The 10,855-nt window shown below is 39.2% G+C and overlaps 1 protein-coding gene across 2 annotated transcripts; it reads right to left on the bottom strand.

Moving 5' to 3' along the window:
* Nucleotides 1–571: 571 nt before the first annotated feature.
* LOC111946638 (leukocyte elastase inhibitor-like) lies at nt 572–10,633 on the bottom strand. 2 transcript variants are annotated; one of them, XM_023950219.1, is made up of 10 exons: nt 10,511–10,633; nt 8,874–9,056; nt 6,935–7,081; nt 5,408–5,548; nt 5,107–5,224; nt 4,801–4,943; nt 3,649–3,726; nt 1,564–1,653; nt 1,305–1,485; nt 572–1,215 (listed from the first exon to the last, which is right to left on the bottom strand). In XM_023950219.1, the coding sequence occupies exons 2-10, from the start codon at nt 9,048–9,050 to the stop codon at nt 989–991; spliced, it is 1,302 nt and encodes a 433-aa protein (XP_023805987.1). In that variant the 5' UTR covers nt 9,051–9,056; nt 10,511–10,633; the 3' UTR covers nt 572–988. The 2 variants fall into 2 exon arrangements, with proteins under 2 accessions (XP_023805987.1, XP_023805988.1); XM_023950220.1 differs by lacking the exon at nt 6,935–7,081.
* Between the last annotated feature and the right edge of the window lie 222 nt (nt 10,634–10,855).

Below are 10,855 nucleotides of genomic sequence, written 5' to 3'. Positions count from 1 at the left end.
GGGGGGAGGGGGGGGTCGGGGAAAAATCAGAAATCAAATAAAAAAAAAAAAACGCAGATTTTAATTTTAGGCCATATCGCCCAGCCCTAATTTGACCTATTACCTGTGGGAGCGGTGAGCTGCAGACCCAGCCGCGCTCAGGAACCGTTTGGTAATTTAACCGCCCAACCAAGCTCGATAGTCTTTGGTATGACTCGGCCTGGATTTGAACTCACAACCTTCTAGTCACTGGGTGGACACTCCACCACAAGGCCGCTCAAGCTCCAAAGTATTCAAAAAAACTGGTGAACTTCTCTCTTCTTTGGAAATGAGCCACAAGTAACTTATGTGACATCATTTAGCAATCGTTAAGCAACAGTGGCCTTTACAAAAACAGCTAGGCTGTTTCATAACTAGCATTAATTTCTATCTTGTTTGCCCACACACTAAAACCAGATTCAATCCCACATTTAATCTTCCATCTCACTGGTGGTTTTGCCATCAGAAACAGTTCACACTGTCACGGGGTAAGAAAGATTTCACCTTCATTTCTCACTCAAAATATTAAGCCCATAAGGCAAAAAACAAGACATTTCAGCAAACCACACACTTTAATTTCAGGTGTAAAAGAGTACATGACAGTGACACGGCAGCTGGCAAAAGTCTTTGCATACATTCATGTTTTTAATCCAGTTTACGATGCATGACGGTTCCAAGGAATTGCATAAAAGAGGCGTTTGTCATGTAATTCTGTGGTTTGGGTTGAGCAGAACAGTGCAAAGGATTATTATAGATGTGTGTAAAATGCAATAATCTTGACTAGATATAAGGAGATTAGGGTAGAAGAAAGCAGCAGGAATAATGATTCATCTTTACAATGAGACAGTGCAAAACATCAATCTGTAGTAAGGCACACAACAAAACTGGAGTGTTAAAGGATTCCTTCAACGTCACTAAGCCTCATACTCTGACGGTTGGAAAATGAAGATGTGGGTTGCTCAAGGGAACTTTACTGAGGGGAGCAGTAACGGCCCGCAAACAGAATGCTCATGGAGCTGTTGTGTCTGATGAAGAAGAGGAAGGGGTGGTCAGCGATGAAGGCAGCTGGCATCAGTGCACAGCGCAGCATCATGACCGCTGCGGTGGCAGCAGCCGCCTCTGTTCCCTCCTCGTTGACCTCCACAAAAGCCTTGTGGAAGACTTCTGACAGCACCAGGTCATTGGCTGGAGACATGCCTGAGGAAAAGGGCAGAAGATTCTCAGAGGATGAGCTTAAGGTACATATCAAGTTCCATCTCAGGTTCAGTGAAGCTCCAGCTACCCACCAGAGAAATCACACTTTGACATGTCGAAAGCGTCCGCCATGCCCATGCTGACCAGGACTTTCTTCATGTCATACTTCTGCTCCATCTTGAAGCGAGGGAAGCCCACCCTGACCTCCACCTCGTTCATCATGTCTGGGCGAGTCCACTCCATAAAGTTCTCGTAGGTCAGGGCCTTCTCCAGCTAGAAGGCAAACATCTGCTTTGTGCATGTTTTGCTGGGTTCTTGGTGAGTCCATGTGCAAATGCAGGCCAATCCTACCTTCTCCAGGCCGGTGGTGCTGTCCTCGATGTCAGTGGGCAGGAAGACCAGCATGCTTAGCTCCTTGTCTTTGTAGGGCATCTCAAGGATCTATTAAAAAGAGGGAAGAATTCCTGTAAGACATGTATTTCACTGAACTCAATAAAAGGGCAAGAAAGTCTAATTGTTTTATTTTTTTGAGACCCACTCCAATAAAAATTGTGTTTAACAAGTTCCTTTGGAATTGTTTTCATGATGGAGGACATTTATAAAGAAAAGTAAGATTGAAGTTGCATTTCTGAGTATTTCTTCATTAAAATTGTTGTGAATAAGGTGCAGAGGAATTTCTGCAGTCTGAAAAAGATCGTATGTGTGACATTGAAAATATACCGGGCCGCCAGCTCCCTGCTCCGCTCCATTCTGATGCATCCACTTGCAAATAGATCCATGTTCATCGTTGTCTGAGCTGGAATCTGGATCTAAACTGTACGGCTGGATTTACAGATCCAGTATTTCTGTTGCACCGGTAATGTTGGATTGGAGGTGTGAGGGGCTGTAAGCTAGTGGGAGAGCGTGGAAACAGATGGATGATGGGAAGTAGGAGCAGGCATACTCTGTACCGCCAACAACTCAGAGGTGAATTTCTAATGAGATCCTGCTGCTCTTCAGAAACTATGTCTAAGAAAACAACTCTAGCAAAGTTTATAGAGTAAAATTGCTTTTGTTGAAAGTTCAAAGCAGCGGTGATATGACTACAACGGAGTTTTAGGGCCACGGTTAGGAAAAAAAGTTTCGAGAAAAAACTCGTCGTGTCGAGATAAAAGTCGAAATGAAGTTTCAAGATTAAAGTCGAAATGTTGCGCGAGAGAAGTGAAGCTGAGTCTTTCAGGAGTATTCAGTGTTATGGCTAATGTTAGTGAGCTAGTGGCTTTGTACTTCAGAGTTTACGACAGAGTTTTATGGCCACCAAAAAAAAAGTAAATTTAAGAGATTTTATCTCGTAAATTTATGAGAAAAAAATTCATCGATTAACAAGTGGAAAACACCGAAGTTGTCTGTTTATTGGAGCTTGAAGATGAAATATGTGGAGCCTTTTGTGAAGCTTTATTTCCGGATTATTATAGGTTTAAAACAAAGAGATTCTGAACCTTTTGGTGAGTCAAAATCAGATTATTTTCACTGGAGCCGGCTTTCCAGGGTTCAGTGTCAGTAAAGCGGAGTTTTATATGTAAAATAAGGAGCTCAGAGATACGTTTGGGTGTAGAGGACTGCTGCAGCCTTTATTTTCCTTTTCATTCACACAACCTGAAGTTCCTCTGTCACCTTATGTCATGAACCTGTCATCCGAACACCAATGCGGAAGTAAACAGTTACCTACGCCCCCTCCTGCAGATGAAGCGTCCCGCTTCATCATTAAAAAACAAAGATGAGTGAAAATAGTCTTTTATATTAGCATTAGAATGTCGAAAAAGGCAAAAAGGGCTCCTCAGACGGAAGCATCACACAAACAGAGAGATCTTGTCTTTGGTGGAGGAAGAAAAGATTCAAGCGAACAGCTGCAGGGACACCCGATGGCTTCATCGGGCTGCAAACCAACCATCAATAAAAAAAACTTTAATAAATTGTAAATCAAACAAATGAGCTTCCAGACATTTGGAACGTTATCAATAAACATTTAGCTGACCTGTTCAACAAAGTTTAGTCGGTCTGATCTGCTGCTGCGCGGCGTTCACCTGCTGCTCTGGATGCTCACTTCCACTTTAATCTCGTAAATTTAAGAGATTTTTTCTCATAAATTTACGAGTTTTTATCTCCTAAATTTACGAGATAAAATCTCTCTCGCGCAACATTGCAACTTTAATCTCGAAACTTTATTTCGCCTCTTATCTCGAAACGAGTTTTTTCTCGAAACTTTGTGACGAGAAAAAACTCGACACGTTGGCCAGAATTTTTTTCCTCACCGTGGCCCTAAAACTCTGTCGTATATGACACACAAAGGGCAGAAGAAAAGAAAAAAAGGAAGGTCTCTAATAATTTAAACAGTTTGAGTCGATGTAATACGTCCTTCTGACTGAAAAACAATAAGATTCTACATGACAGGGTTACCTGGCAGTTGATTTCAGGGATGTAGGTCAGAGGAAACTTGGATTTCTGGTACATCATTTTTACTGTCTTTTTAGCATTCTGAAAGCAAAAGAGGGAAACACAATGAAAACAGGCCCGATTAAGGGGTTTGGACCCACACCACCTTTCAATAAAAAAGAAGTCAAAGGTTTCTGAAATGAAAGTAGTGGCTAAATGTGAAGGATAAAACAAACAGGATATGATCTAAGAAAATATGATAATGTTAAGTGTTACTGTAAATTAGAGACTTGGGTTATCTTTAAGCATTTGCTAAGAATCAGATCATAAAGTTCCATACATTCTGTCACATACTGGGTCTTTTCTTCAATAGGAAATAACTTTTTTACTCAGAGTCCAACATTCTCACAATTTACCCACTGAATGTTAATAGGAGACATCTGTATTCAAATGAATTGTAGCGTTAAAAACAGTGTCTTTGTTAAGGTTCTTTATTTAAACTAAAGACTATTTTCATAATACATTGTTCACCTGTGAATGATCATCTTATTTAAAAAGCCAGAGATAAACCCTTTCCTCTGGTCTAGTTTGGGTAAATGTGTTTAAAAATGTTTTTAAACATTTTCACTAATTTTGTTATCATTACTCTTTTGCACCTATACATTCTCCTAAGATTTAAAAAGAGATGGAACTCAGATTTATTTCAATATTACCTTCAGTTCTGTCCACACTGCTCAATTAAATCAATTTATGCAGACAACTGGTTGACTATAAGAAAGAATTTGATAATAGAGCAAACAAAGCTAAAGGTTGGTCAGTACAAGCTTCAACCAAACAAAACTCAGAATATGTGTATATATGAATACTTGTAACTTTTTTTTCACCAAGATAGCTACTGAAACCCTAAGAATCTGGGTTTTGTATTGTAGTATTCCTGCTTTATGTCCACATAATACTTTGAGTGGACAGGATGATAATTTGTGCACAAACTTGTGCGCTCAAGATGCTGGTAAATTGCTCATTTGTGACCAACAAATACTTGTTTGTGGGCATAAATGATTAATTTGAGGGAAACATTTTTATTTGCTTATTTATTTTTTGAATGTCACATTCAGGGCTCCGTAGATTTTAAAACCACTCAGCTCCTCGTCAGTCTCCTGTCAGCTGCAGAGTTACCTTGTTCAGTCGGAAGTCAGCGTCACGAGTTTCCTGCGCATCAAACTTTTTGTTCCAGTTGCCTTTGAAATAGATGGCATTGACCAGCACAAGTCTGGTCAGGTTGTTCAAGGAACCCTCGGCGAGGATGTCTTTGATTTTACCTGAAAAACAAAACAAGTTAAGGCAAAGACACGGTTAGATCTGTATCAGATCTAATCAGATTACACTGCAGATCACTTCAAATGAGGATCATTTATGAAACTGAATGGACTTTGGAGTTGAGTGAAGCGTGTTTGTTCAGATGTTTTTAGGGTTGTAGACCACCTTGTGTCTGTTTCTCCACCCAGGTGTTGATGTTGAGCCTGGCAGCTTCAGAACCCTGCATGAAGTTCACCTTCTCCAGCTCTGCTTTGTAGTGCTTCCTGCTGTTTCCCAGGAACTCCTAAACAATAAAAGCCTTTGCGCTTTATTTTGTAGCTTTGCATTCTTTGAAAGAAAATTTCTATCAGTAACGCTGTGACCTGGTAAATTATTTAACAGGATGGATGACAAGACAAGGTTTTCATTCATCACATTTTCTCCTCTGCTTCTACTGTTTACAAAAAAGCCAGTTTGTCAAACACACCTCGACGAACTGGTAGGTCTGCTCTCCAAAAAGCCTGTTAGCTACACTCAGAGCGTAACTGGCCTTAGGCTTGTTGAGCTGGCCCAGCAGCTCAGCAAAGCTAGCATGGACCTGATCCTGGGAATCCCGGAGTTTCAGGCTCTGTGGAGATAAATAAACCACAGATGTGAGAAAATCTGTTCTGATGGACTTTCACTGCAGGTTAGATTTTAGTCCAGAAATCTTTAAACAAGGAAGAAAAAAAATGTTAGTAATTCATTTGGTCAAAAATGGGAAGACAATTCATGAAACTTGAGGTGTTTGTTTTTACAAATCATATAAAACACTTAACACAAAAACATACATCATATAAAAGCAGGAAAAAGAAATCCATAAACCAAACCTGTGTGGTCAACTTTTACAGAAGCTGACCCACAGGCTGTCCCTCCACCACGCTGTTAGTACGTATATAAAAAAAAAAGAGTTCATCTTTTTAAATGACATCATTGTGTTGCAGAACTAAAATGTTTTGTTGACAGAATTAAAAAAATAAAAATGAGAGAGTTCCCTGCAGGTTTCAGGTTTCATCAAGTGTCAAAAGGTTAAAAAAAAATTCAGCAACACATTCCTCTGGTTTGTGAAATCCTGTGTGACTTACAGGTGGACGCCACAGATAACGCTATCTAAAAAATCCTAATATATCTTAGATATAATTTTACTAATATAAGGCCTTATAAAGCATTCAATTGTCTCAATGAGTTAAAACTCCTGTCAGGATTTCCAGGATGCGTCATAAGGCTGGTCGTAAATCGCTTTAACCTCTGCTAGCTATGTTGTGGGAAAATGGGAAAGTGCTAATTCATAAAGAAATTGTTGGAAAATTGCAATCATTCATTGCGGTTAAAGCCGGTTCGTGGAACTGGTTATGAAGCAAACAGTTTGCTGAAAATCATTTAAACTTGGCGCGATGGGGATCAAAGAGGTCAAATCTCATGTGCAAACTAAAACATGGCAGACTGCAGATGTTTTGTTTCATTTTCTTTGTCCAATCATCTGGGGGCAAAAAAAAAAATCATTTAATGAAATTAAGATAAGCAGATCCTGATGTGACCCATAAGTACGGTCTTCCATTAGATTTGAGGCGTTCTTAAAAAATCCTTAAATGATGTTTTCCTATCGCCATTTTCCCTCATGGGTTGCCACAGCTTTCACTGATTCACACAGATTTGTAAGCAGGATGCCCTTCCTGACACAACCCTGCATTTTATCCAGGCTGGGGACCAGCACAGGGAGGCCTAGACTTGGGCTTCCCTTGTCGCTTCATAGTCAGGCAGTAGCACTAAGGGTCTTGCTTAAAGACCCACGCTGCATGAACTTCATCGAGCTGTAAATCTGAAAACAAAAGCTGCATCCATTTTTGTAATATAATACGAAATAGAAGCAAAACAGAAAAACGTCAAGTTCATTATCTCCACAGAACCCGGCACCGCCACCAGCCACACCACGAGTTAGTTCCACGCGCCCCCGTTAGCGTTTACTTTCTGCCACCTTCACTTGAGCTGGCAGACTGGCCTGGCCCTTCTGCTGCATCTGCATCATCTGCTGCGCTCCTTTAGCCTGCTGCTGCTGCTGCGGCTGCTGCTGCTGCTGCTGCCGTTGCTGCTGCTGCTTCCCTGCCTTTGAGAAGCAGAGAACCTGGGGGGTGCAGTTTACAGCCACCTGAATTAAACATTTCTTCCTTTCTTTGCTCCAAGAATCAGGTTGTGTGTATTTTATTTTAAAATCTATTTGATGTCTATGTTGCAAATATGCATAAAACCAATTTTTCTACTAATATAACCTTAATGTAGAATCAATATGGAAGAAAAAAAAGGTGAAATAAATTCAGGCATCGAGGGGTTAAAAGTACCAAACTAAAACCAACTTTGGAACTTTCCCTTCATTATTTCTGTTTTTTTAGCCATTCAGCCTGAGAAAAGCTTTTTCCATTATACCGGCACCCTGCAGGATAACAAAGCAGTGATGATGAGGAGGAATGGGTGAGCCGTCATTGATGCAGCTGGTAGTGAGGTCAGTTTATAGACAAAGTTTCTATTTATAACCTGACATACAGGAAAAAGCAAAACAAAAAACCTGCTTTACTGAAGTAGTTTACCTGGTTGAAGCAGAGAGACTGTGGGAAACTTTGATCAGACGCACACAGTCAGACATTTACACAAAAATGTCAACAACAAAAATCTATAAAACTATAAAACTATATTTCTACAAGACCCCAAAAGAAAACATACCCTATATTTTAATGCAAAAATTGAATAAAACAAATTTATAAAATGCTATTCTAGATCAAACATTAGTTTATTAAACAGTAGGCAGGTAGGTAGGTGGAGCCTCAAGTGAGAGTGGAACCTTTTCATTTGGACACAAAACCACAAAAACAGAAACTGGATCCTAAGATTATTAGAGCAAATATTTGGAAAAACAAGTGCAAACGTTGTAGCACCTCTGCTGTTCATGGATGCAGATCCAGATTTTTAAAGTTCTCTCAGAAAACCCCTCCCTGCCAAGGCTTCTGCTGAGCAGCAGTTTATCAATTCAGCATTTATCGACAATTATTATCAATCATTTTACAGAAAAAATAAGAAAACTGGTATGAAAAATCAAAAGGTAACGTTTTTTTATAGTTTGCAAATCCCCATTACAATTTCTTTCATTATTTCTATCTTTTTATTAATTTATTTTAAATGTAAGGGCGTTTCTTACAGAATCAGAGAGGATTGTGGGTGTGGCACAAATCTCTTCCAAACAGTCGAACCCGACAGTTTGACTAAGCCAGGCGTGGCCTCACTTTGGCAAACATTGGATCAAATCCTGAATGCTCTCAGGTCAACTTTGATCTCAACAGCCGTTCTTAGAAACTCCTGTTTTATGGCTGCCATTAGCTTAACGACCAACGGAAACAAATGTCATTTGTTGAGGACCTTTAGATTGAAAAATCACCCATAAATCCTCCATAAGTACTGCTTTAACAAAGCCCAAAGGAGACAACTCTGCCAAATGGGTTCTGTTCTTTTCCTTAAAATCAGGGTTAATAGTTTAAATAAAAAGGACGGCCAATCTGGAGGCATTCGATGAGTCAACTTTGAAACGGCTTTGGGGGAAGTCGGGCTGCAGCCAGGTCTGCTACACATAACTGATAACATACACAGAATATGTCAGTGTAAGCAGCTTTTTATGGCTCACCCTGTTTTGCAATCTGGATCATGTTCCTGTAATAACCAACACAGAGAACGCATCATAAAAAATGCTGAGCGAGTGAACGCTCGCACTCCACTCACAGTTGACGTGGCATTATGATGCTTTGACGCCCAGCTAAGCTGCAGAGGCATGTAACATAAGTAAATGCATCACCAAGGGGTTTGGAAACCAAAATGTGAGCTAATGGAAGCAAAAAATAAGGGGGGGGGGGGGGGGGGGCAGTGCGTGATACCTCAGTCATCTGTGAGGCTGTGGTTCCTCTGGCTCCCAGCATCACCATGGCTAGAGCGGAAGAGATGCTGAACGGAGAGTAGAACACGTTTGCCGTTTTGTCTTTGTTACTCAGCTGTTTGAACAAGTCCAGAGAGAAGTTGGTGTTGGCGCTGGAAACAGTGTTCAGGGAGGCCATGATTTCCTGCAAAAGAGACGAAAAAAAAAAAGTTTACCTCTTTTTTTAATCCTTTGAAACCGTTTTTGTTTATAGTTCGCTATAAGTTTGCTACAAAGGTTTTAAACCCAATTCTGCTATATTGCTGGGATTATTTACACCTCACCCGTTAGATTCTAATAGTAAAAAAAGATCAATTATATTATTTTATGTATTTTAAATAGATTTGTCCTCTTAGAGGCGTTAGAAACTAAAGGTTCTTAGACATCAAAGCACTGACTTTAATGTAACATTTACGACACAAATGAACCAAATACAAAAATGATTTTAAAATCTAATGTCTGAGACAATCACAAAATATTTATTAAAAAATTCAAGCTAAACAAACATCTGAGAAATAGATGTAAAAAAATAATAATAACTGAAGTTTAAAAAAAGGAAATAGTTTGTCAAAAAACAATAAAGAATAGTCAATCATCCAGTCAAATCCAAATAATCTTTATTTATGAAGCACTTTTCATGCCTTGCAACACCACGTGCTGCACGTCAGAATAAATATTCAAAAGCAATGGCGCACAGGTGAGAAAGACTGATTTCAAGAATAATTTGTCTCCGTTCTACCTTCTGCACATCCTTTTGTGTGTTTGTAATCAGATGAGGTAAATGTCCGATCAAAGTGAAGAATGTGTTCACAGACACAAACATCTGATGACTGGGAGGAATCTGAAAACCACTATCTGTTTATGTCAACTTTAGAAATCCTGTAACAAGTTTTTTTGTTTTTGTTTGTTTTACAAGATAAAATGTCAGTAAAAAGGTAAGGATTAAAGGCTAATGGTTGCTGATATCTACTTTATTAACATTTTGTGCAAAAGCATGTAACCTATTTTGCAGACCTATTATCTCTGCAAGACAACTCCAAATCTGCAAGCATGGCCAACTTTAACAATGCTAGACTAAATGTTGTATTTTTTTAATTCTCATAACAGATGGTGAAAGTCTAAAGTCTCACATGGATTTTGACTTAAGTCTAATAATCAAGTGAGGAAAAAATTTGAATGTTGTTTTTGTAGCCATCAGATTTCTAAAATACATGTAAATGCAATTCATTTGTCATTTTGTCTGATTATTTTCAAAGACTATGAGGTCTTTTATTGTCACCTGGCTTATTCCCCTGACGTGATCACGTGATCACCACAATCATTTTCCCCATGCCATTTATTCGTGCTTCTTATTTTTTAAAAAGTTTTTATGTAGATGATCGATCACATATTAAAAATAAAGAATACTCACAGATGCATAGAAACGCTTTTACTGTTCTCGCAAGATTGTATTCATGTCTATGCTAATGAATGCAAATGTTTACCTGCAGATTTTATTTTGTTCATTTGTTTAACAAACTGACAACACGAAGTTGAAGTTTTACTCTCTTTTCAGATAAAACCCACTAACAACGAGATCCTATTATGTCTTTTACTTACTGCCGGTCGCTGGTACTGCTGCGTCGAGGAGTCGCTGGTCTCAGAAAACCTGAGCTTCTAACCTGTAGTTTTGACAGATATATGTACACACCCCAACACAGAAATGTGCTTCCGCCTACGTAAGTCTACGGAAGCCGATGAGGGGCGTCAGGGACCGTTCATAAACGCCTACTTTTTACATTCTGGGCCAGTTTTTCTCAAACACTTGAAAGCACATTCTGGAAGATTTGGTAAATGTCAGCTAACATCATTCTCCAAGAAATACGTTTAGAAATTCCTTAAACTATTAAATTTGATTATGATACCTTTTTCTTAGACAGCCATGTCTTTTTAAATAATAAACCT

This window comes from Oryzias latipes, chromosome 20 (genome assembly GCF_002234675.1).
Source record: "Oryzias latipes chromosome 20, ASM223467v1".
In the NCBI taxonomy this organism is placed as follows: Eukaryota; Metazoa; Chordata; class Actinopteri; order Beloniformes; family Adrianichthyidae; genus Oryzias; species Oryzias latipes.
This window is presented reverse-complemented; position numbering and strand designations above follow the sequence as displayed.